Consider the following 26,346-nt stretch of genomic DNA (forward strand, 5'->3'; position numbering starts at 1 on the left):
CGGCGCATGCCCTATAGCTGTCCCATTGAAGTCTATGGGGAAGCAGGATGGATGGGCCGGTAGTTACTGCGCATGCCCTATAGCTGTCCCATTGAAGTCTATGGGGAAGCAGGATGGATGGGCCGGGAATTACTGCGCATGCCCTACAGCTGTCCCATTGAAGTCTATGGGGAAGCAGGATGGATGGGCCGGGAATTACTGCGCAATGCCCTATAGCTGTCCCATTGAAGTCTATGGAGAAGCAGGATAGATTGGGCAAACAGTTACTGTGCATGTCCTGTAGCTGTCACATGAACGTCTATGGAGGCAGAAGATGGATGAGCCGGAGATTACGGCGCATGCTGCAGGAACCTGGCCATCCTGTATATCTTCAGAATGTAGAATTTTGAGAAAACTACATAAAACTAGTAAGATTATAATTTTTAATTTGCCACCTATTCATGTCTGTTATATCTGATGGTATAAAACAGCAGCCGCCACCCCCAGCGGTCACCTATCTCCATTCACAACCTCTGTTGTTCACATGGAACGGTCTTGGCTATTTGCTGCTTTCTTTACATCACATGAGACGTCAGGTGTGTATATACCCGTATACTGCTAACATCCTCATGTACAGGATTATACCGCACGAGGCAGATGGTGAACACCACCCCCCCCCCCCCCCACCCGCCCTGCAGAATACACACTGGACTCGTGTAGAAGGATCCGGATGTTTTCATTAGGATTTGCTGACAGTCAGTTGTATGGAGAGATGCTGCCCGTCACCCGCCCCTCACCCGCTCATGCCCGTCAGGGTAAACATCAGGATGGCCGTGTTTACATCGAGACTGAAGAAGATCTCACAAATGATTCTTATAAAAGTTTATTAAGGGTTATTAATAATACATCCTCAGCCTCCAGCCATGACTAGGGCGGCCGGTACTGACTACACCCTCAGCCATGACTAGAGAGAATGGTACTGACTACACCCTCAGCCTCCAGCCATGACTAGAGAGAATGGTACTGACTACACCCTCAGCCTCCAGCCATGACTAGAGAGAATGGTACTGACTACACCCTCAGCCATGACTAGAGAGAATGGTACTGACTACATCCTCAGCCTCCAGCCATGACTAGGGCAGACGGTACTGACTACACCTTCAGCCTCCAGCCATGACTAGAGAGAATAGTACTGACTACACCCTCAGCATCCAGCCATGACTAGAGAGAATGGTACTGACTACACCCTCAGCCTCCAGCCATGACTAGAGAGAATGGTACTGACTACACCCTCAGCTTCCCGCCATGACTAGAGAGAATGGTACTGACTACACCTTCAGCCTATAGTCATGACTAGAGAGAATGGTACTGACTACACCCTCAGCCTCCAGTCATGACTAGAGAGAATGGTACTGACTACACCTTCAGCCTATAGTCATGACTAGAGAGAATGGTACTGACTACACCCTCAGCCTCCAGTCATGACTAGAGAGAATGGTACTGACTACACCTTCAGCCTCTAGTCATGACTAGAGAGAATAGTACTGACTACACCCTCAGCATCCAGCCATGACTAGAGAGAATGGTACTGACTACACCCTCAGCCTCCAGCCATGACTAGAGAGAATGGTACTGACTACACCCTCAGCTTCCCGCCATGACTAGAGAGAATGGTACTGACTACACCTTCAGCCTATAGTCATGACTAGAGAGAATGGTACTGACTACACCCTCAGCCTCCAGTCATGACTAGAGAGAATGGTACTGACTACACCTTCAGCCTCTAGTCATGACTAGAGAGAATAGTACTGACTACATCCTCAGCCTCCAGCCATGACTAGAGAGAATGGTACTGACTACACCTTCAGCCTCTAGTCATGACTAGAGAGAATGGTACTGACTACACCTTCAGCCTCTAGTCATGACTAGAGAGAATGGTACTGACTACACCCTCAGCCTCCAGTCATGACTAGAGAGAATGGTACTGACTACACCCTCAGCCTCCAGCCATGACTAGAGAGAATAGTACTGACTACACCCTCAGCCTCCAGCCATGACTAGAGAGAATGGTACTGACTACACCCTCAGCTTCCCGCCATGACTAGAGAGAATGGTACTGACTACACCCTCAGCCTCCAGCCATGACTAGAGAGAATGGTACGGACTACACCTTCAGCCTCTAGTCATGACTAGAGAGAATAGTACTGACTACATCCTAAGCCTCCAGCCATGACTAGAGAGAATGGTACTGACTACACCTTCAGCCTCTAGTCATGACTAGAGAGAATGGTACTGACTACACCCTCAGCCTCCAGTCATGACTAGAGAGAATGGTACTGACTACACCTTCAGCCTCTAGTCATGACTAGAGAGAATAGTACTGACTACATCCTCAGCCTCCAGCCATGACTAGAGAGAATGGTACTGACTACACCTTCAGCCTCTAGTCATGAATAGAGAGAATGGTACTGACTACACCTTCAGCCTACAGCCATGACTAGGGCAGTTGGTACTGACTACACCCTCAGCCTCCAGCCATGACTAGAGAGAATGGTACTGACTACAACTTCAGCCTCCAGCCATGACTAGGGCAGCCAGTACTGACTACACCTTCAGCCTCCAGCCATGACTAGGGCAGAAGGTACTGACTACATCCTCAGCCTCCAGCCATGACTAGGGCAGCCAGTACTGACTACACCTTCAGCCTCCAGCCATGACTAGGGCAGTTGGTACTGACTACACCCTCAGCCTCCAGCCATGACTAGAGAGAATGGTACTGACTACACCTTCAGAATACACCCATGACTAGGGCAGTTGGTACTGACTACACCCTCCAGCCATGACTAGAGAGAATGGTACGGACTACACTTTCAGCCTCCAGCCATGACTAGGGCAGACGGTACTGACTACATCCTCAGCCTCCAGCCATGACTAGGGCAGCCGGTACTGACTACACCCTCAGCCTCCAGCCATGACTAGAGAGAATGGTACGGACTACACTTTCAGCCTCCAGCCATGACTAGGGCAGACGGTACTGACTACATCCTCAGCCTCCAGCCATGACTAGGGCAGCCGGTACGGACTACACCCTCAGCCTCCAGCCATGACTAGGGCAGCCGGTACGGACTACACCCTCAGCCTCCAGCCATGACTAGGCTCTCGCTTAGGGGAACCGGCTTAAAAGTGGTACTCCGGTGGCTTTTTTTTTTTTTTTTTTATAAAAAAAAAATCTTTATCCTTCCTGTATTTTTTAGCAGCTGTATGCTACAGAGGAAATTATTTTCTTTTTGCATTTCTTTTTTTGTCTTGTCCACAGTGCTCTTTGCTGACACCTGAGGAACTGTCCAGAGCAGGAGAAAATCCTCATAGCAAACCTATGCTGTGGACAGTTCCTGACACGGACAGAGGTGTCAGCAGAGAGCACTGTGGACAAGACAAAAAAAAAAGAAATTCAAAAAGAAAAGAACTTCCTCTGTAACATACAGCTGCTAATAAGTACTGGATGGAATTTACAAATCTGTTTAACTTTCTGGCACCAGTATATTTATATAAAAAAAAAAAGTTTTCCACCGGAGTACCCCTTTAATACCAGCACTGGTGGGGTGCGGACAGTCACACCCCACCATATGACCTATGCTATAGGACAGTGGTCTTCAACCAGCGGACCTCCAGATGTTGCAAAATTACAACTCCCAGCATGCCCGGACAGCCGTTGGCTGTCCGGGCATGCTGGGAGTTGTAGTTTTGCAACATCTGGAGATTCGCTGGTTGAAGACCACTGCTATAGGGTTATCACAGACCCCCCCTAATAATGACTCCTGTAGCTCTGTACATTTTATCACAGTCTGCCGGATGCGGATGGCGACGTTCTACCTGCTCTCTACATTCCTATACAGGTCGTGTCACCTGCTGCAGGTATCCAGGCAGCCGGCAGCGTCACCTTCCCCTCCGGGCCCTGATCACATGACACCAGCTCCGCTCAACCATCACATAGCGGAGGAATACAATGCAGATAACCGCAGAGCATCTCTATCTATTACCAAGAAATCAGGAACACAGAACGGACACCAGGGCAAGGTCATAGTGTGCGGGCGAGAGAGACACAACACGGGCGACAGTGACCCCACCCTGTGATGGGAAACACATTGTTTTGTTTTATGTCAATAAATCTTATTCACTTATAATGTTACGTATTAATACTCCGATCCCTCCTCTGCTGTCAGTAATAGCTTTCTGAGCCAGACACTTTTGGCATTTAACATTTTTTTGCATTTACACGGTTAATTAGAGATGAGCGATTCGTCACGAACTTCTCGGCTCGGCAGTTGATGACTTTTCCTGCATGAATTAGTTCAGCTTTCAGGTGCTCCTGTGGGCTGGAAAAGGTGGATACATTCCTAGGAGACTCTTTCCTAGGACTGTATCCACCTTTTCCAGCCCACCGGAGCACCGGAAAGCTGAACTAATTTATGCAGGATAAGTCATCAACTGCCGAGCCGAGAAGTTCGTGACGAATCGAATTTACTGTAAGTTCGCTCATCTCTACCATTAACCATGTGGGATCAGGAATGTGATTATTTTATAATTTGGACAATTACACATGCATAAATACCAAATATCTTTGTGTGTGTGTGTATATATATATATATATATATATATATATATATATATTTATTTATTTATTTTTTTTTTTTTTTTTTGAAAATAGGAAAGTGGTAAGGCGGTTTGAATTTTTATTGGGAGGATTTTTATTTTATTTAAAAAATAAAATTCTACTTTTTTTTCTATTAATCCTAATCATCCACTTTTTGGTCCTTCAAGGGCCAATTATAAGCAATTGTTTGATTGCTTAGATCCATCAATCAATCGTTGTATATACATTACATCAATGTATGAGATTGATGCCCCAATGCTACAGCCTGTCTGAGGCAGGCTATCAATTGTCAACTCATACCCTGCCCGAGGCAGACTGTATCAATTGCCAACTCACACAATGCCCGAGGCAAACTGTATCAACTGCCAACTCATACCCTGCCCGAGGCAGACTGTATCAACTGCCAACTCATACCCTGCCTGGGGCAGACTGTATCAATTACCAACTCATACCCTGCCTGAGGCAGACTGTATCAACTGCCAACTCACACAATGCCTGAGGCAGACTGTATCAATTGCCAACTCATACCCTGCCTGAGGCAGACTGTATCAATTGCCAACTCATACCCTGCCTGAGGCAGACTGTATCAATTGCCAACTCATACCCTGCCTGAGGCAGACTGTATCAATTGCTAACTCATACCCTGCCTGAGGCAAACTGTATCAATTGCCAACTCATGAACTGCGAGAGGCCTTGTAAAAGCCTTGGGCTGGCCTTAGAACCAAATCGGCACCCCATGATTACATTACATTACAGGAGATGAGGGGGAGAAGAAATCGGACCACTAGACCACCAGGTCTAAACAGTTAAATGACATGTCATAGTTATTTCCGATGTCCATCATTACAGGCAGCTGTCGGCCACTACCTGCTGTGTACGACGCGACACATGCCACCTTTACCAGACCCATGACTTAAATGTAAGTCATAAGTTGGGAAGGACTGACAATAACCTAGGCGCCAGGACAAATTCTCAGTCAGCCTGGAGCCTAGGATTTGTGGAGCCCTGACCTATTCTGTGGACAGGTTCTAAGCTGCCATAATGGGCAATGTACTAGATCTAATCACTGACACAACTATGACAGGCGGAACCTAACCAGCAACTGCTTATCTATCGGACATAGGTAATACAAGGAGAGGCACAAAGTCCACCATGGCGGAACAAGTCGTTCCTGTAGCATTACAGGACCACGGGTCCACGAGATAACATATTAATAAAATATCATTACATGGTACAAGCTGCGTCACCCGGACGGGCCAAAGTCCTGCACAGTCCACTACGGAAGAACAGGACGCGCCAATAAATACAATCCCTGCCAGAAGGTGGGGGGGGGTCTATGATAACGCAGCAGGTTCTCCAAACTATGGACATTTAGATGTTGCAAAACTACAACTTCCAGTGGTTTGATAGCTGCCCTAATGGGATTACTGAGGCTGCAGCTATGGGGTCAAATTTATTATTAAATAAAATATAATAAGTAATATTTATTATTAATTTAGTTTATATATATATATATATATATATATTTCTATACACGCTCATCTGTGGGAAGGGGGTTAGGTTGTGTTCACATGCGGCAGATTCGCGGCAGAATTTTCTGCAACTGAAAATGTATTCTATGCAAGTGAATGGGGTAAAAAAACTATATATATAAAAATAAAAACAAACTAAATATATAACTAAAGTAAATAAACAAAACTAAAACAATAATTAAACTAAAACAATTATACTAATAAAAAAAACAAAATACATAAACTAAATGAAGAAATAAATACATAAAGAAATAAATTAAAATAAAGAAATAAAAAAATAAATATATATATATATATTATTTTCTATTGGAGTTTTATCTGGTGCATTTTTCTATTTCTTTTTTTCTATTGAAGAATTGGATGGGGGGGGGGGGTTGTGCCAGAAAAAAAGGAACCAATCTGAAAATACACACAGAGAAGTATTTTTAGAGCATTTTTGTCCTCCCATAGACGTCTCTGGGAAGTAAAACATCAAGAGATATCATTAAAATAAAAAATAAAATAAAACAGAACAAACCCTGCTATAACCCTCAGCGCACACTCATTTTGGAAATCTGCCCCTGAGGCGGCAAAAGGGGGGGAAAAAAAACTAAAAACGGTGTTTCATGTTTCCCTACGGACTCCCAGCAGTATGCAGAGTATGGGGATTTCTTTATTTTTATTTCTTTTTGGGTGGGTGGGGAGGGAGAGGGGTGCTCCTGGAGAGGGTCACGTGACAGGAGATCCTGTTACCCACATGACCCAGTCACATTTCTTTCATACAGAGAGGGCACCAGAGGGTCCCCCCCCCCCCATCATCATGTGACATCACATACATGGGGTGCTCCCCTCTGAAGCAATTCTCTGTGCTCCTCCAGACGTTCTACTTCTCTAACTCCCTGTACATTCTAATGGCCAGAGGTTTGGCATTATATCAGGGCATGCTGGGAGTTATAATTCAGGAGAATATCAGGGCATGCTGGGAATTATAGTTCAGGAGAATATCAGGGCATGCTGGGAGTTATAATTCAGGAGAATATCAGGACATGCTGGGAGTTATAGTTCAGGAGAATATCAGGGCATGCTGGGAGTTATAGTTCAGGAGAATACCAGGACATGCTGGGAGTTATAGTTCAGGAGAATATCAGGGCATGCTGGAAATTCTAGTTCAGGAAAATATCAGGACATGCTGGGAATTATAGTTCAGGAGAATACCAGGACATGCTGGGAATTATAGTTCAGGAGAATACCAGGACATGCTGGGAGTTATAGTTCAGGAGAATATCAGGACATGCTGGGAGTTATAGTTCAGGAGAATATCAGGACATGCTGGGAGTTATAGTTCAGGAGAATACCAGGACATGCTGGGAGTTATAGTTCAGGAGAATATCAGGGCATGCTGGAAATTCTAGTTCAGGAAAATATCAGGACATGCTGGGAATTATAGTTCAGGAGAATACCAGGACATGCTGGGAATTATAGTTCAGGAGAATACCAGGACATGCTGGGAGTTATAGTTCAGGAGAATATCAGGACATGCTGGGAGTTATAGTTCAGGAGAATATCAGGACATGCTGGGAGTTATAGTTCAGGAGAATATCAGGACATGCTGGGAGTTATAGTTCAGGAGAATATCAGGACATGCTGGGAGTTATAGTTCAGGAGAATATCAGGACATGCTGGGATTTATAGTTCAGGGGAATGTCAGGACATGCTGGGAGTTATAGTTCAGGAGAATATCAGGGCATGCTGGGAATTATAGTTCAGGAGAATACCAGGGCATGCTGGGAGGTATAGTTCAGGAGAATATCAGGGCATGCTGGGAATTATAGTTCAGGAGAATACCAGGGCATGCTGGGAGGTATAGTTCAGGAGAATATCAGGGCATGCTGGGAATTATAGTTCAGGAGAATACCAGGGCATGCTGGGAATTATAGTTCAGGAGAATATCAGGACATGCTGGGAGGTATAGTTCAGGAGAATATCAGGACATGCTGGGAATTATAGTTCAGGAGAATATCAGGGCATGCTGGGAGTTATAGTTGAGAATAATATCAGGACATGCTGGGAGTTATAGTTCAGGAGAATATCAGGACATGCTGGGAATTATACTTCAGGAGAATATCAGAGCATGCTGGGGATTATAGTTCAGGAGAATATCAGGGCATGCTGGGAATTATAGTTCAGCAGAATATCAGGGCATGCTGGGAGTTATAGTTCAGGAGAATATCAGGACATGCTGGGAGTTTAGTTCGGCAGAATATCAGGGCATGCTGGGAGTTATAGTTCAGGAGAATATCAGGGCATGCTGGGGATTATAGTTCAGGAAAATACCAGGACATGCTGGGAGTTATAGTTCAGGAGAATATCAGGGCATGCTGGGGATTATAGTTCAGGAGAATATCAGGACATGCTGGGAGTTATAGTTCAGGAGAATATCAGGGCATGCTGGGAGTTATAGTTCAGGAGAATATCAGAGCATGCTGGGAATTATAGTTCAGGAGAATATCAGGGCATGCTGGGAGTTATAGTTCAGGAGAATATCAGGACATGCTGGGAGTTATAGTTCAGCAGAATATCAGGGCATGCTGGGAGTTATAGTTCAGGAGAATATCAGGGCATGCTGGGAATTATAGTTCAGGAGAATATCAGGGCATGCTGGGAGTTATAGTTCAGGAGAATATCAGGGCATGCTGGGAGTTATAGTTCAGGAGAATATCAGGGCATGCTGGGAGTTATAGTTCAGGAGAATATCAGGGCATGCTGGGAATTATAGTTCAGGAGAATATCAGGACATGCTGGGAGTTATAGTTCAGCAGAATATCAGGGCATGCTGGGAGTTATAGTTCAGGAGAATATCAGGACATGCTGGGAGTTATAGTTCAGCAGAATATCAGGGCATGCTGGGAGTTATAGTTCAGGAGAATATCAGGGCATGCTGGGGATTATAGTTCAGGAGAATATCAGGACATGCTGGGAATTATAGTTCAGGATAATGTCAGGACATGCTGGGAGTTATAGTTCAGGAGAATATCAGGGCATGCTGGGGATTATAGTTCAGGAGAATATCAGGACATGCTGGGAATTATAGTTCAGGAGAATATCAGGACATGCTGGGAATTATAGTCCAGGAGAATGTCAGGACATGCTGGGAGTTATAGTTCAGGAGAATATCAGGACATGCTGGGAATTATAGTTCAGGAGAATATCAGGACATGCTGGGAATTATAGTTCAGGAGAATATCAGGACATGCTGGGAGTTATAGTTGAGAATAATATCAGGACATGCTGGGAGTTATAGTTGAGAATAATATCAGGACATGCTGGGAATTATAGTTCAGGAGAATATCAGGGCATGCTGGGGATTATAGTTCAGGAGAATATCAGGACATGCTGGGAATTATAGTTCAGGAGAATATCAGGGCATGCTGGGAGTTATAGTCCAGGAGAATATCAGGGCATGCTGGGAATTATAGTTCAGGAGAATATCAGGACATGCGGGGAGTTATAGTTCAGGAGAATATCAGGGCATGCTGGGAATTATAGTTCAGGAGAATATCAGGACATGCTGGGAATTATAGTTCAGGAGAATATCAGGGCATGCTGGGAGTTATAGTTCATGAGAATATCAGGACATGCTGGGAATTATAGTTCAGGAGAATATCAGGGCATGCTAGGAGTTATAGTTCAGGAGAATATCAGGGCATGCTGGGAATTATAGTTCAGGAGAATATCAGGACATTCTGGGAATTATAGTTCAGGAGAATATCAGGGCATGCTGGGGATTATAGTTCAGCAGAATATCAGGGCATGCTGGGAATTATAGTTCAGGAGAATATCAGGACATGCTGGGAGTTATAGTTCATGAGAATATCAGGGCATGCTGGGAATTATAGTTCAGCATAATGTCAGGACATGCTGGGAGTTATAGTTCAGGATAATGTCAGAGCATGCTGGGAGTTATAGTTCAGGAGAATATCAGGGCATGCTGGGAGTTATAGTTCAGCATAATGTCAGGACATGCTGGGAGTTATGGTTCGGCCGCACCCTGCTCTCAGTATTATGTATGTGACCCCCTGCAGCGCCCCCACTGATCCCATCGTCCAGGCTGTCCTGTGACCCCCGCCCCCGGCTACACGTACATCACCAACACATGACGGACTACAACTCTCACCATCCATCGCACCACACCCGCACGGTCCTCCGGGATAACGTCTGCTCCTGGGCGGGGCCGCCGTGACCGTTCCGAATCATCCTGGGACTGTAATGAGGTGTCAGCCAACCGGAAACATCCCACAAGCCGAAGGCACCGCCCACCGGAAGTGACGCGCAGGAGCCCGACGCTCCCATAGCAACGGCCAACGCGCTTTGACCAGGCGGCCATCTTTGTCACGGGCATCTGTCCAGCACAATGATATAAATACACACAGAGAGGGGGCGAGGATTTCTGATGCAAAGTTTTATTTAAAACATCACAAATTGTAATAAAAAAGCTAAACAAAAAAACAGACAAAAAGTGCAAATGATTCACAGCATTCCCCAACAAGTGCTGCAAAACTACAACTCCCAGCATGCCTGGACAGCCGTTGGCTGTCCAGGCATGCTGGGAGTTGTAGTTTTGCAACAGCTGGAGGCACCCTGGTTGGGAAACACCACCGCCCCTCCAGGATCATCACTTTTTTCTTCTTCCCTTGCTGCATCCTTTACCAAACCAGCCCCCGCTGATAGCCTGTGGGAGGGATGGTGGATCGGGGGCGCAGTTATTGGGGGTCTCTGCAGCCTTGATGAGGCTCCGGCTGTGGCTGCCTTCTTCTCCCGGGCGCAGGGGTACAGCCATAGAGAAGATGGGATCCAGGGATCTAAAAATCAATAAGGGGAACGTTCACGTGGGTAAAAAAAATAGCATCCAAACTTGAACGGCTTTACCAATAAAGAAAAAATAAATAAAATTCCAAAGACTTCAATAAAGACTGTGAACCCCCAGCACCGGGAAGTGGAGCAGCATTACCGGGGAAAGCAAGAGAGGTAAGTACAGTGCATTTTTATTTATTTTAAAGAGAACCTGACATCAGAGATCACCATATATAATGTTTCTGTTGTATATGAAAGTTTTCCTCCTCACAATCCCCTGGGCGGAAGCCATCCTCTCATAAGCCTGTAATCATGCCCCAGCATAGTGATTGACAGCCCAAAGGATAGGGGGTAAGTTTTAGATCCCCCCCCCCCCCAATCTCCCCCCTAGCAGTCTGCTGGTAGGGGGTATGCCAACCCCTGCACAAAGATATATAAAGGGAGAGTGTCCGCAGTGGCTTCATGTGGGGGTCAGAACGGACGATTCCGGCAGACTGCTGGGGCCCCATCCAGGAGATTGCAGGGGGGTCCTAGCGATTGCACCCCCCCCTACGATCTATAACTTATCCCCTATCCTTTGCACTAGGGATCGACCGATATCATTTTTTCTAGGGCAGATACCGATAATCGGTACAGGTTAGGGCCGATAACTTATACCGATATTCCGGTATAAGTTATCGGCTATTTATCCCCCCGCAACACCGCTGCAGATCATTGATTTAAAGCGGGCGCTTTAAATCAATGCACTGCAGTGGCCTTTGCGGTGCCATAGGCCGCCGCCACCACCCGCTTCTCTCCCCCTACCTGTCAGGGTGGTCCGGGCCATTCACCCATCATTCCTGTAGTGTCCGGGGGCGTTCCGGGTGAACTGGTCCGGGATGTCCTTCTTCTCCGGGGGTCATCTTCTCCACTCCGGGCAGGCTCTGGCCTAGTACGCTGCATAGACGCCGCTGCGCAGTGACGCCCGTGCGCAGCGACGCACCTGACGTCACGGCGTAGCGGCGTCTATGCAGCTACTAGGCCAGAGCCTGCCCGGTGTGGAGAAGATGACCGCCGGAGAAGAAGGACAGCCCGGACCGGTTCACCCTTCACCCGGAACGCCCCCGGACACTACAGGAACGATGGATGGCCCGGACCACCCCCATTACGGGTAAGTTTAAATTTTTTTTTATTGACTCGAGAGTGGGGGAGGGGCCCGACCGGTATAGCTGTATGGGCAAAAATCCATACCGGTATACCGCCCAGTATCACGGTGGGGGGTGCGACGCGGTCGATCCCTACTTTGCACTACTCCTTTAAAGGGGTACTCCGGTAGAAAACTTTTTTTTTTTATTTTTTTTTTATTAAATCAACTGGTGCCAGAAAGTTAAACAGATTTGTAAATGACTTCTATTAAAAAAAATCTTTATCCTTCCAGTACTTATTAGCTGCGGAATACTACAGAGGAAATTCTTTTCTTTTTGGACCACAGAGCTCTCTGCTGACACCTCTGTCCATTTTAGGAACTGTCCAGAGCAGCATAGGTTTTCTATGGGGATTTCCTCCTACTCTGGACAGTTCCTAAAATGGACAGAGATGTCAACAGAGAGCACTGTGGTCAGACAGAAAGGAAATTCAAAAAGATATGAACTTCCTGTGGAACATACAGCAGCTGATAAGCACTGTGCTCGTGATGTCAGCAGAGAGCTCTGTGTTCCAGAAAGAAAATAATTTCCTCTGCAGTATTCAGCAGCTAATAAGTACTGGAAGGATTACGAATTTTTTTAATAGAAGTAATTTACAAATCTGTCAACTTTCTGGCAACAGATAATTTAAAAAAAAAAGTTTTCCACCGGAGTCCCCCTTTAATGCTGCCTTCATTTTTCATGACTCCTCTGCCTGAAGCGTTTCACTTGCTCATCTCATAGTTATCGTCGCCTTTATAGTTCATAAGGACAAAAGGCAAAACATAACCAGGACAATAGGTGCTAGGTCTGTGCAGGGCGCTCACTGACAACGATCGGTTTAGGGGGGCTTCCTCGGGTTGTCGTCAGTGTGCACCCCCCACACAGATCAACCAACCATTGTCCTGTTTTTGTGTTGCCCAAAGTCCTTATGAAATATAAAAGGTGAAGATAACTATGAAATTGGCGACTGCTGCATTTTGACTCCTGAACCTGTCATGTTGGGGCTAGGACCGCAGTCTCCAACATGAGGACCTCCAGATGTTGCAAAACTACAAGTCCCAGCATGCCCGGACAGCCATTGGCTGTCCGGGCACGCTGGGAATTGTAGTTTTGCAACATCTGGAGGTCCGCAGGTTGGAGACCACTGGGCTAGGAGACTGCCCGGCAAGTTTACACATATATTGTTGCATTTTAAGAGCTATACAGGGGGAGGTCTCCCAAATGGGAAGGTCAGCAGAATTTAACGACATTCGTTGTCTAGTACAATGTGCGGCTACCTTGGGCACACTGAATGGAGCCGCTTGTTGAGTCCGAGCACTGCAGCTCCAGTCCCATTGGGGATTATTCATTTTCTCCAGGTCTGAAAATCAAAGTGCTATAGGAATGGGCACCAAAGGGCTCGGGGGTAATTTATGGAACGTCAGACCCAAACAGATTAAAGAAATAAAATATTTACAATTAAAAATCACCTTTTATATTCGGGAATGTCCAACTTCAGCTCATCCATCAGAAGCCGCATGACCTCGTCACATTTCCCATGGATTTTCAGGGTGGCTAGTGCATCTTTCGGCGTCCACTGAGGAAATACACAGTGCTGATGGGTGACACTGTGGCTCCTTATCCTGTCTACATTATCTCCTTATACAGAGGCCGCTGTCACTTCTCAGAGGGTAGGAATCCAGTGTGATCAATGCTCCAGCTTGTGACATTAACTACTGCTATACAGATAATAGAAATAAGAACCAAAACCCCAAAATGGGATACGTCCTTGAGTCAAAGGGGTATTCCACCCTGAGACATCTCATCCCCTTTCCAAAGGATAGGGGATAAAATGTCTGATTGCAGGGGACCCGCCTCTGGGGACACCTCATGATCACTGTGCAGCACCCAGCGTTGGGTGGGGGCGGCCATGACGTCACTGACACGCACCCTCAATGTAAGTCTATGGAAGGGGGTGTGGAGAGAGAGAGAGAGAACCAAGATATTTTTACACGTGTATAATATATATGTATGTATGTAAATATATATATATATGTATATATTTATTTATTACACACATATGTAAATATATCTAAATATATATATAAGTAACGGACGACACTCCAGCGATCCAGTGAAAAAGATATACCGTATTTTTCGCCGTATAAGACACACTTTTTCTTCCCCAAAACTGGGGGGGGAGGGGGGGAGTTGGTGCGTCTTATACGGCAAATACACATTAAAACCCTGTCCTATCGCAGCGGTCCTTGCGACCATCAACGGCCGGGACCCGCGGCTAATACAGGACATGACCGATCGCGGTGATGCCCTGTATTAACCCTTCAGACACGGCAATCAAAGCTGTTCGCCGCGTCTGAAGCGAAAGTGACACTAACCCGGCTGCTCAGTCGGGATGTTCGGGACTGCAGCGGTGAGATCGCGGCGTCCGGAACAGCTTACAGGACACCGGGAGGGACTTCACCTGCCTCCTCGGTGTCTGCTCCGTGCCGGGATCCCCTGCATGGCGGCGCTCTCCTTCGTCGTCATCACGTCGTTGCGCACGCCGTCCCGTCATCCAATAGGAGCGGCGTGTGTAGCGGCGTGCGTAGTGACGTGATGGTGGCGACGGAGAGCGAAGATACCGGGCAGCAGAGACGTTCCAGAGCGACAGGGACACCCCGGGGACGCGGCGACAGCGATGGAGGGCGACATCCAGGGCAGCGGTGATGAGTCCGGAGTGGCGGGAACACGCGAGTATTACCTCCTACACCAGTAGTCTTCAACCTGAGGACCTCCAGATATTGCAAAACTACAACTCCTGGCATGCTGGGAGTTGTAGTTTTGCAACATCTGGGAGGTCCGCAGGTTGAAGGTTCAGAATCCTTTTTTTCTAGATTTTCACCCTTTAAAATTGGGTGCGTCTTATATGCCGGAGCGTCTTATATGGTGAAAAATACGGTAATTTATTCACCCAAAGTGAACAAGCGATGTTTCAACCTACTCAATGAGGTCTTTTTCAAGGTCTTTTATTGGGTGAATAAATTATATATCTTTTTCCCTGGATCGCTGGAGTGCCGTCCTTTACTTATTTGATTTGTGTAACTGCAAAAAGCTGTGCTCGTTGGTGCAGACCTCAGGTAAATATAGGGATTTATATAAGAACTGTTGAAAAAGAATGAATGAAGTCGCACTCACCCGGGTTGTTCTTCAGCCATTCGTGGAATCTTTATTCCTAAATCATAGCAGTGAAACAGATAAAACAATGTTCCATAGCGGTGAGCGAGAGTTGGCAAGCTCGCGGATACAGGGCACACCAAAGAGAGGAAACTAGTTTCACGTCACCTGCGGACACCTTTCACGCCTATCTCAGGTGGTTAGTGTCTTTTTGTACTCAGTATAGGGTAGCCATGGAAACATAACAACAAACTTGTGCAAACTACCACCATATAAAACAGGATAAAAAGGACTCACAGGAAAGGGGAAAAGTTGTTCCTTTATTTAACCCCAGAGGACCTATAGCGTTCAATTTTATTATCCAAAGTGCTTCTCTGCATAATAGATAAGTGTCTTTATTTTCTCCAGCGGGGACATTTGTTACTTTCTCCAATCTGGCAAACTTCAAGCACACTTTGCTATTGTCATGGCATTCAGCCATATGGGCAATAAAGCAGGGGGCACCCGTGCCCGTTCGGAGGGAGTACAAATGTTCTCTGATCCGTATACAGTGGTCCCTCAACATATGATGGTAATCCGTTCCAAATGGACCATCGTTTGGTGAAACCATCGCATGTTGAGGGATCGGTGCAATGTAAAGTATAGGACAGTGCTCTACAACCTGCGGACCTCCAGATGTTGCAAAACTACAACACTCAGCATGCCCGGACAGCCGTTGGCTGTCCGGGCATGCTGGGTGTTGTAGTTTTGCAACATCTGGAGGTCCGCAGGTTGTAGACCACTGTTAGAGGAAGTTGTACTCACCTGTCCCCGCCGCTCAGGACCATCACCGCTCGTCACCGCTGCCCTGGATGTCACCCGCCATCGCTGTCTCCGCGTCCCCAATGCTCCAGCAAGGCCTCTGCTTCCCCGGTATCCTCGCTCTCCGGCGCCGCCATCACGTCGCTACGCACGCCGCTCCTATTGGATGACGGGACGGCGTGCGCAACGACGTGATGACGACGATGGAAAGCGCCGACGATGCAGAGGATCCTGAAGAGGACGCGCCGGAGCCCCGAGGACAGGTAAGTGATCGTCAGCGGACCACACGGGGCACAGTGAACGGCTATCCGGTGGCAGCTGAAGCAGTCTGCGCTGCCGGATAGCCGTTTATGCGATGGCCCCGACATACAAAAGCATCGTATGTTGATGCTGCCTCTGAGAGTGATTGTATGCTGAAATGATCGTATGTCGGGGCCATCGTAGGTCGAGGGGTCACTGTATATGGTTTTGTCTTCCTGATATAAAAATAATTGCAGGGATATAACATACAGTATACTGAATACAAAAAGACACTTACCACCTGAGATAAGTGCACCTTGGCCGGAAGAAGCGTCCGCAAGTGACGTGAAACTAGTTGCCTCTTTGGTTTTTACCGCATCCGCGAGCTTGCCGGCTCTCGCTCCCCGCTATGGAACATTGTTTTATCTGTTTCACTGCTATGATTTAGGAATAAAGATTCCACGAATTGCTGAAGAACAACCCCGGTGAGTGCGACTTCATTCATTCATTCTTCTTCAACACACACACATTATATATATATATATATGCTATTTTTTTAAACTACATCTTACCTGCAAATTTACAATGTAAAGCTTAGGCCGCCGTGTACTGGGTCTGTTCATCCCCCATAGACAGTGGTATTTCTTCAGGATCTGAGGAGGGAAAGTTAGCGATCAGTCAAGGCTAGGAGACAAGGAGGGGGTGGTAAGTTAAAGGGGTACTCTGAGGAAGTAAACCTATTGGCCATTCTTTCCCTCTCATCAACCTATTAAATTGTCTAAATATCATTCATTAGCTATATAGAGCAGTGTCCCCTCTTTGGTTGTCGCATACAAACATGAAGTGAGGGAATGACATCATCCTGCCATCCACTCTGTCTGTCCAAATCCCTCTCTGAAAGCAGCCCCCACCCTCCTGAGAGACACAGACCATGTGGTTTCTGTACTGCACTGATGAGTCATGATCCCGTTAGTGCTGAGATGTGTGAGGTGTGTGCCGCCTCAGCCAATCAAACACCGAATCGCTCTCTGCTGCTCAGAGCAGGAGGGTGGGGGCTGCTCTCTAGGAGGGAGTGAGACTGCTGGCAGATCAGAGCTGCAATGATTGCTGGGAAATGTGGGCAAGGGGAGAGAAGGATGGCAAAGTATATCAAGCCAGAGAAGACAACAGGGGCTACAGGAGTCATGTACATCAGACAGGTTGGTTTACAGGGAACATATCCAGGTAGTATATATATATATACACACACACACACACACACACACACACACTTCCCTGGAGCACCCCTTTAGGGGCAGAATATCTAATAGTGCTTCCCAACCAGTGTGCCTCCAGCTGTTACAAAACTACAAATTGTAAACCCCGACCTAGACCGGCAAACACCGACCTAGACCGGCAAACACCGACCTAGACCGGCAAACACCGACCTAGACTTTCTCACGCTACAATTTTATATCTGGGCATGCTGGGACTTGTAGTTTTGCTCTTCACCTACTTTGAGACTGGAGCCAAGGCAGAGGATGACGTCGGCTTTTTTTGCAGCTTTCACCGCTCCGACCCAGTTGAGCGGCTGTGTCAGCTTCCCCCGCTCCCCAAAGTGCACAATGGAGTCTCTCAGGTCGCCCCCGCACTTGTGACAAGAGCGTCCAGTGTTGTGCTTGTGAAGGGCCGTCCTCTCCGTCACATCGAACAATCGAACGTACTCTCTGTGCGGTGAACACGACGTGCAGACCTATGGGAGAAAGGAGCGGGGTGAGGGCGAAAACCTGCGGCAATGTACACAGATCAGGGGGCTATATATGTTTTTCAATTCTCCACCTACACGGCCATATGAGGCTTGTTTTATGGGGAAACAATTTTACTTTACAATGACATCACTCGTTTTACTACAAAATCTATGACTAGAGATGAGCGAACTTACAGTAAATTCGATTCGTCACGAACTTCTCGGCTCGGCAGTTGATGCATTTTGCTGCGTAAATTAGTTCAGCTTTCCGGTGCTCCCGTGGGCTGGAAAAGGTGGATACAGTCCTAGGAGACTCTTTCCTGGGAATGTATACACCTTTTCCAGCCCACGGGAGCATCGGAAAGCTGAATTAATTTATGAAGGAAAACTGCCGAGCCAAGAAGTTCGTGACGAATCGAATTTATTGTAAGTTCGCTCATCTCTATTTATGACCAAGCAAAATAAAATAATTATTTATTTATGTGGCAAAAAAAAAAAAATAATATATAAGAGGAAAAAAAAACAATTTTCGGGGGCTTCCGTTTCTACGCAGTGCACTTTACGGTAAAAATGACACCTTATATATTAATCCTGTAGGTCCAAACTATTACAGTCACACCCAATTTATAAAGGTTTTATTTTATTTTACTACTTTTAAAAATTATAACTTTTTGTAAGAAAATCAGTATGTTTAAAATCGTCAAAGTGATCGAAAATCAGCAATTCTGGATTTTGGTATTTTTTTTTACATTTACCCCATTGTGCGTGTGGTTTTGATTAAGTTATATTTTAATAGTGCAGACATTTACCTACAGGGCGATACAACATGTGTTATTTTTTTATTAAAAAAAAAAAAAAAAAAAAAAAAAAAGGGGGGGGGGAGGGTAGAGCTGGGCGGTATGACCAAATATGTGTATCACAGTATTTTTTTTAACTTACGGCGGTTCCACGGTATATAACGGTATTTTATCACCCCTCCCCCGAAATCATGTGACCCGCCAGCGCTGTTCTGCCCCCCCCCCCCCCAATCATGTGACCCGCGCACGGTGTTCGGCTTCCCCCCCCAAATCATGTGACCCTCCAACACTGTTCTGCTCCCCCCAATTAATGATCAGCCCAGCGGGGTACTAATCACAGATGTCAAGCACTGCCCTCCTCCTCTTTGTTGGGGGCTGCCGGGCGCTGGAACTCTATACTGTACGCCAGTGGTCTCCAACCTGCGGACCTCCAGATGTTGCAAAACTATAACTCCCAGCATGCCCGGACAGCCAACGGCTGGGAGTTGTAGTTTTGCAACAGCTGGAGGTCCGCAGGTTGGAGACCACTGCTGTACGCTGTATCCCTATGCCCGGGCTGCAAAAGATAAAGAAAAGAAACTTTTAACTCGGCCACACGCTGGGGATGGGAACGCCGGACAGCCGTCAGCCTATCACCGGCCGGAGCAATGTCTCGCCCTGGCCAGTGATAGGCTGAGCCCACTGTCATGTAAGAAGTTGGCTTCTTACATGACAGTGGGCTCAGCCTATCACTGGCCGGGGCGGGGCATCGCTACGCCCGTTGATAGGCTGATAGCAGTCCGTCCCCAGCGTGCGGCCGAGGTGGGTGAGTAAAAAGTTTATTTTCTTTATCTTTTGCAGCCCGGGCATAGGGATACAGCGTACAGCAGTGGTCTCCAACCTGCGGACCTCCAGCTGTAGCAAAACTACAACTCCCAGCATGCCCGGACAGCCGTTGGCCGTCATTTGGAGACCACTGGCGTACAGTGAGTTCCAGCGCCGGCGGCCCCCAACACAGAGGAGGAGGGCAGTGTTTGCGGGTGACATTTGTGAGTAGTACCCCGCTGGGCTGATAATTAATTGGGGGGGAGCAGAACAGTGCTGGCGGGTCACATGATTTGGTGGGGGAGCAGAACAGCGCTGGCGGTTAACATGATTTGGGGGGGGGGAGTAGAACAGTGCTGGCGGGTCACGTATGATTAGTTCCCCGTTGTGAGGACAGCGCAGCACTGGGCTGATAATTCATTACCAAGGGGGAGGGGCCAAACCGGTATTGCGGTATGGGAAAAATTCATATCGTGCAGTCCAAAAATTTCGGTATTCGGTATAAGCCGGTATACCGTCAAGCCCTAATGTAGGTAATTTAAATATGGCGCACAATGATGGTAAAAGTTTCATTTCTTTACATCTATGGATCGGACAGCAGACACATCAGGTTCCCTTTATAGATGTTATTCAGTAATAAGAAAAAGGAGAATTTTATTTTTCCAAAAAACAGCACCACCTTCAGGTTGTGTGTGGTATTACACCAGGGCTGCATTCGCTTCAATGGAACAGAGATGCATTACCACACCTAACCTGAGGACAAGTATGGCGCTGTTTTTTGTTTTGTTTGTGTGTTTGTTTTTTAAAACTGCGATGCGTTTCTAAAGCTAAAGAACCGCCTCCCTAACAACCAAAACTTCCCTTTACCTCTATATACATGTTTCCGTGAACTTCAGAGGTTGCCCCCTGCGGTAACCCACTACGGAGGTGAAGCCCATCGCAGTTCTGGGAGACGACATGCTGCACCTATGAAGATAGAACGTATGTTAATATCTGATAGATTAATCTAACACAAGTGTTTCCCAACTAGTGTCCCTCCAGCTGTTGCAAAACTACAACTCCCAGCATGCCCAGACAGCCTTCGGCTGTCCGGGCATGCTGGGAGTTGTAGTTTTGCAACAGCTGGAGGCACCCTGGATGGGAAGCACTGCAGTAAAATTTATGGGTGAGCAGATAGATGAAGTTACGACATCATACAGAGGTCATCTGAGGATGATGGGAGTTGTAGTCACTCACCAGCTCTGCTTGGTGCAGTCGAGCTATAGACATGTGTGTGAGGGTCGGCTCGGCCTCACTTAGGTCACCCGGGCTACAAGAATAAAGCGCAGAAGATTAGTAAGTGTTACTGTTGGAAATGTGAGGTAAGGGGCCCCCCACCACCACTCACCCCCTCACCTCACACTCCTGCCCTTATTCAGCAGAGTCCACACTCCACTCGGTCCACGATAGTCCGGAATCGCCGCTGCCTAACAGAAGCAAGAAAACCTTGTTACTTATATATGACACCCCCCCTTATGTATACTTATATATGACCCCCCGTATACTGATATATCTTATATATGACACATCTCCCCCTTATGTATACATATATATGACGCCAACCCCCTGTACTGTGCTAGAACTCCCCTCCCGCAAACATTCCGGGCTGGTAATGGTGGCCATATGGTTTCTCTACTAAGCAGATATGTCATTCAGGAGCCTGGAAGATCTAGATAAGACACACCAGAGGCCGCACGCGGCGCCACACACCAGAGGCCGCACGCGGCGCCACACACCAGAGGCCGCACGCGGGGGCACACACCAGAGGCCGCACGCGGCGCCACACACCAGAGGCCGCACGCGGCGCCACACACCAGAGGACGAGCGCGGTGCGACACACCAGAGGACGAGCGCGGCGCGACACACCAGAGGACGAGCGCGGCGCGACACACCAGAGGACGAGCGCGGCGCGACACACCAGAGGACGAGCGCGGCGCGACACACCAGAGGACGAGCGCGGCGCGACACACCAGAGGACGAGCGCGGCGCGACACACCAGAGGACGAGCGCGGCGCGACACACCAGAGGACGAGCGCGGCGCGACACACCAGAGGACGAGCGCGGCGCGACACACCAGAGGACGAGCGCGGCGCGACACACCAGAGGACGAGCGCGGCGCGACACACCAGAGGACGAGCGCGGCGCGACACACCAGAGGCCGCACGCGGCGCGACATTGGTGGCTGACTTCTCCCAATGATGTTCGGTGAGATGAAAGTGACTTCAGGTCAGGGCCGTTTTTGTTGGGACATGGTAAAAGCAGAGAGCCGGGGAATGCTGGGTATTGTGCGATGCGGGAGTGCGCAGGATTTGCAGGACTAGCAGGTATAGTGTGCGACTGCCCACAACATAAGTAATACAGCCTGAACGCACAAATCTATCAACAGGTCCTGTGGGATCCCAATACTCCACAACCCCTACTCTCTGCCACCATCACAAAGGAGTAGATTTATCAAAACCTGTCCAGAGCAAATCCTACCCATAGCAACCAATCACATCGCTTCTTTCATTTTTCAGAGGCCTTTTTAAAAATAAAGAAGAAGCAATCTGATTGGTTGCTATGGGCAACTTTTCCTCTGGACAGGTTGTTGATTCATAGTGTAAATAAATATTTTTTTATGTATGTATATATATATATATATATATATATTAATATGTAATTCTTACTGTGCTGATCCCGGCTCCAGTGTAGATCACCATATACTCCGCTCCACGCACCGCGTCCGCCAGCTCCAAAACCTTCTTCTGGAGGACGTCCGCTCCATCAACAACCTGAAGGAAAAGGATAAAAACAATTCAAAATTCAACACCCAAGATCACGTTCATACTACACCCAACATTTATATAAACTATTTCCCCCCAGACGGTGCATAACTACCACTCCCAGCAGCCAACAGCTGACTGGACATTCTGGGAGTGGTAGTTATGCACCGGGAGTTGTAGTTTTGCAACAGCTGGAGTGCCACAGTTTGGAGGCCACTGTCTGACAAGCTTTTTTGCTCAGAATACGTGTCTGTGCAGTAACGTGTGCGACTTGCACTTTCCTGACATTTTGGTCAATTTTAGGTAGCGATTGGGAAAACCACACATTGTGCCAATACAGTGGTCCCTCAACATACGATGGTAATCCGTCCCATATGGACCATCGTTTGTTGAAACCATCGTATGTTGAGGGGTCCGTGCAATGTTAAGAATAAGACAGTGGTCTACAACCTGCGGACCTCCAGATGTTGCAAAACTACAACACCCAGCATGCCCGGACAGCCAACGGCTGTCCGGGCATGCTGGGAGTTGTAGTTTTGCAACATCTGGAGGTCCGCAGGTTGAATACCACTGGTATTGGAGGTTATACTCACCTGTCCCCGCCGCTCCGGACCCGTCACTGCTGCCCTGGATGTCGCCTTCCATCGCTGTAGCCGAGTCCCCGATGCTCCAGCAAGGTCTCTGCTTCCCCGGCATCCTCGCTCTCTGTCGCTGACATCACATCGCTACGCACGCTGCTCCTATTGGATGAGGGGACGGCGCGCGCAGCGACGTGATGAGGACGATGGAGAGGATCCGAAGAGGAGGCACCGGAGCCCCGAGGACAGGTAAGTGACATCACCGGAGCACCGGGGTCACTGTAGATCCGTGCTGAAGTAATACATGTTGCACGGGCAATTTTGCAATTCTCCCCCTATTATGTTACAAAATGCCAAAGATGTTGCCTAACTACAACTCCCAGCAAGCCCGGACAGCCAAGTTGGGAGTTATAGTTTTGACAGCAGACGTAGAAATGATATAAAATAATAGACCAGTGTTTTTCCCAACAAGGGTGCCTCCAGCTGTTGCAAGACTACAACTCCCAGCATGCCCAACAAGTTGGGAGTTATTTTATATCATCTCTGTCTGCTGTCAAAACTATAACTCCCAACTTGGCTGGTTCTAGTTAGACAACAGCTGGAGGCACCCTGTTTGGGAAACACTGCTCTATTATAGTTTTGACAGCAGACATAGATATGATATAAAATAATAGACCTGTGTTTCCCAAACAGGGTGCCTCCAGCTGTTGCAAGACTACAACTCCCAGCATGCCCGGACAGCCAAGATGGGAGTTATAGTTTTGACAGCAGACATAGATATGATATAAAATAATAGACCTGTGTTTCCCAAACAGGGTGCCTCCAGCTGTTGCAAAACTACAACTCCCAGCATGCCTGGACAGCCTTCGGCTGTCCAGGCATGCTGGGAGTTGTAGTTTTTCAACAAACCCTGCTCTAAGGCTTTAATTCTACACTGGACAGTGAAGCTGATGTAGTGTGCTGCCACCTATCGGCCACTATGAAGCCGCACACACCGTAAAGACCGTATTCACAGTGATGCGATATACAGACTACGTCTCCATGGTAACATCCGTCATCAGTGACAGATACCGACCTCTTGTTCCCGGTACAGGAGCCGCTCCCTCCGGTGTCGGTGCTTCTCCAGCTCCCGCACCAGCTCCGCATGGCTCTCCAGCAGCTCCCGCTCCCCGGGACTCCGCTCGGCCGCCGGTTTGCGCAAAATCCGGATAATCTGCAGAGAAATAAACAGCCGGTCAGGAGGATCCGTAAGTCACCGCATCGACAACACGTCCGCTCCGTCATACCTGTCTCCGCCGCTCCCGGTGCTGCTCACGGCGGACGATTTCTTCCCGGGCTTCTGCTTTTCGTTCCGCCCGGCCCATGTTTACACCGGTAACTTCAGAAGCCGGAAACGCCTTCCGCTTCCGCGGAGCTGCGCCGGATGTGACGTAGTCAGCGCAGCAGTACAGAGGAGCGGTCACGTGGGCAGCAACAGGACGCTCGCCTAGAAACCAAGGGCGGCAGCGTCATTAACCCTTCAGATGCCACTGGCTGTCCGGGCATGCTGGGAGTAGTAGTAGTTTTGCAATAGATAAAGGCACCTTGGTTGGGAGATAGAGACTTTAAAAGTATAAAATGAAAAAGTTAAAATTATATATATACATAAACAGGATCCATGCTGTAGTTTCGGTATCAGTATGTGCTGGCCAACTTATCCTTGTTTATATATATATATATATATATATATATATATATATATATATATATATATAAAGAATAATAATATCTATATATTAAAATAAAAACATATATATATATATATATACACACACACTGTATATTAACATTTTTTTAATATATATATATTTTTAAATAAACATTTTTTTTTAAAGAATATATAAATATATTAAAATAAAAAATAATTGTAAAAATCTATATATTAAAATAATAATAATAATATATATAGAGCGAGAGAGATATTAAAATAAAGAATTAAAAAATCTATACATTAGAATAAAAAATAAAAATAATAATAATTATATATATATATATATTAAAATAAAAAAGAATAATATATATATTAAAATAATAATTAAATTATATATATATATGCTACTTTCATGTGCATAAATGTCTAAACATTTAAAACATATTATTTATGTCAAGGGCGTACACATAAATAAATACTTACTTCAGAATAAATAAATAAATACTACGTCAGAATTGCAGATTTTTAGTTACTTCATCTGCCAGAAAAAAATAAAATAAAAAGCGATCAGAAAATCCCATCAAAACAAAAATGGTACCGATAAAAACTACAGATCACGGCGCAAAAAATGAGCCCTCATACATCCCCGTACATGGTAAAATAAAAGAGTTATAGTGGTCAGAAAAGGACCATTTTAAGCACACTGGTTTTCATATAAAAAAAAAAGTTAGAATTTTTTAAAAGATGTAAAACAAAACCTATATAAATTGTGTTTCGCTGTAATCGTTTGGCCTTACAGAATAAACGTGTCATTTTTACAAAAAATGTATAAAAATCTTCATGCGGACATTCCACCGAGCTGGGACTGCTCAGAAATGCGCCAGCAATACATTTCCGTGAGGACTTTGCAGAAAGAATGGAGGTGAAATTCTGCCATGTGCACAGTGCAGCAGAATCCTATTGAAATCCATAGGACTCTGCTGCTGCAGAATGTTTGTGTGGAATTCCGCACAGAAATTCCACCGTGTGAAAACAGCTTTAGATGAAGGAGGAGGAGGAAAAGACAAAAAAAGACATTTTTTTGGTCACTAAGGCCTCGTTCACACATTTTTTGAGCGGAAATTTTGCCGGGAAATTCAGTTGCAGCAAAGTTCCGCTGTTTCAGTGGGATTCTGCTGCTCCGTGAACCCAGCGGAATTTCCAATTCAGGCCTCAATGTGAACTTAGGTACATTAGGGCTTAGGGCCCATTCACTCTACAGAATTTCCGACTGGAGAAATTCCACTGCAGCAGCCTTCTATTGTTTTCAATGGGACTCTGCTCTACCGCGCACGCGGCTAAATAAATTTCTGTGGTGGAAAGTCCTTTCAGCGGATTCTGCTCAGAAATGCATTGCTGTATATGGTGACCAATATCAGCAGCTGCTGCATATGAAATATCCACCCAGGCGGAGATACTGTAAATGGGCCCTTAAAGGGGTTTTCCAGTTAAAACATTTTTTTTCCATATCAACTGGCTCCAGAAAGTTAAACAGATTTGTAAATTACTTCTTTAAAAAAATCTTAATCCTTCCAGTACTTATCAGCTGTTGAAGT

The 26,346-nt window shown here is 46.7% G+C and overlaps 2 protein-coding genes across 2 annotated transcripts in view; both read right to left on the minus strand.

Moving 5' to 3' along the window:
* PCYT2 (phosphate cytidylyltransferase 2, ethanolamine) overlaps window positions 1-10,451 on the minus strand; it is a 30,350-nt gene extending 19,899 nt beyond the window's left edge. The window contains exon 1 of the mRNA XM_056549754.1: window positions 10,319-10,451. Coding sequence (XP_056405729.1) covers window positions 10,319-10,398 — 80 coding nt within the window. The 5' untranslated portion in view covers window positions 10,399-10,451. The remainder of the gene's footprint in view (window positions 1-10,318) is intronic.
* A 156-nt stretch (window positions 10,452-10,607) lies between these two features.
* Window positions 10,608-24,620, minus strand: SIRT7 (sirtuin 7). Its single transcript, XM_056549755.1, has 10 exons — window positions 24,348-24,620; window positions 24,137-24,274; window positions 22,388-22,492; window positions 21,078-21,148; window positions 20,919-20,991; window positions 20,550-20,648; window positions 17,851-18,087; window positions 16,928-17,008; window positions 13,631-13,737; window positions 10,608-11,003 (listed from the first exon to the last, which is right to left on the minus strand). Exons 1-10 carry the CDS (start codon window positions 24,423-24,425, stop codon window positions 10,817-10,819), a joined length of 1,176 nt encoding a protein of 391 aa, XP_056405730.1. The 5' UTR covers window positions 24,426-24,620; the 3' UTR covers window positions 10,608-10,816.
* Between the last annotated feature and the right edge of the window lie 1,726 nt (window positions 24,621-26,346).

Source organism: Hyla sarda, chromosome 13, assembly GCF_029499605.1.
Source record: "Hyla sarda isolate aHylSar1 chromosome 13, aHylSar1.hap1, whole genome shotgun sequence".
NCBI lineage: Eukaryota > Metazoa > Chordata > Amphibia > Anura > Hylidae > Hyla > Hyla sarda.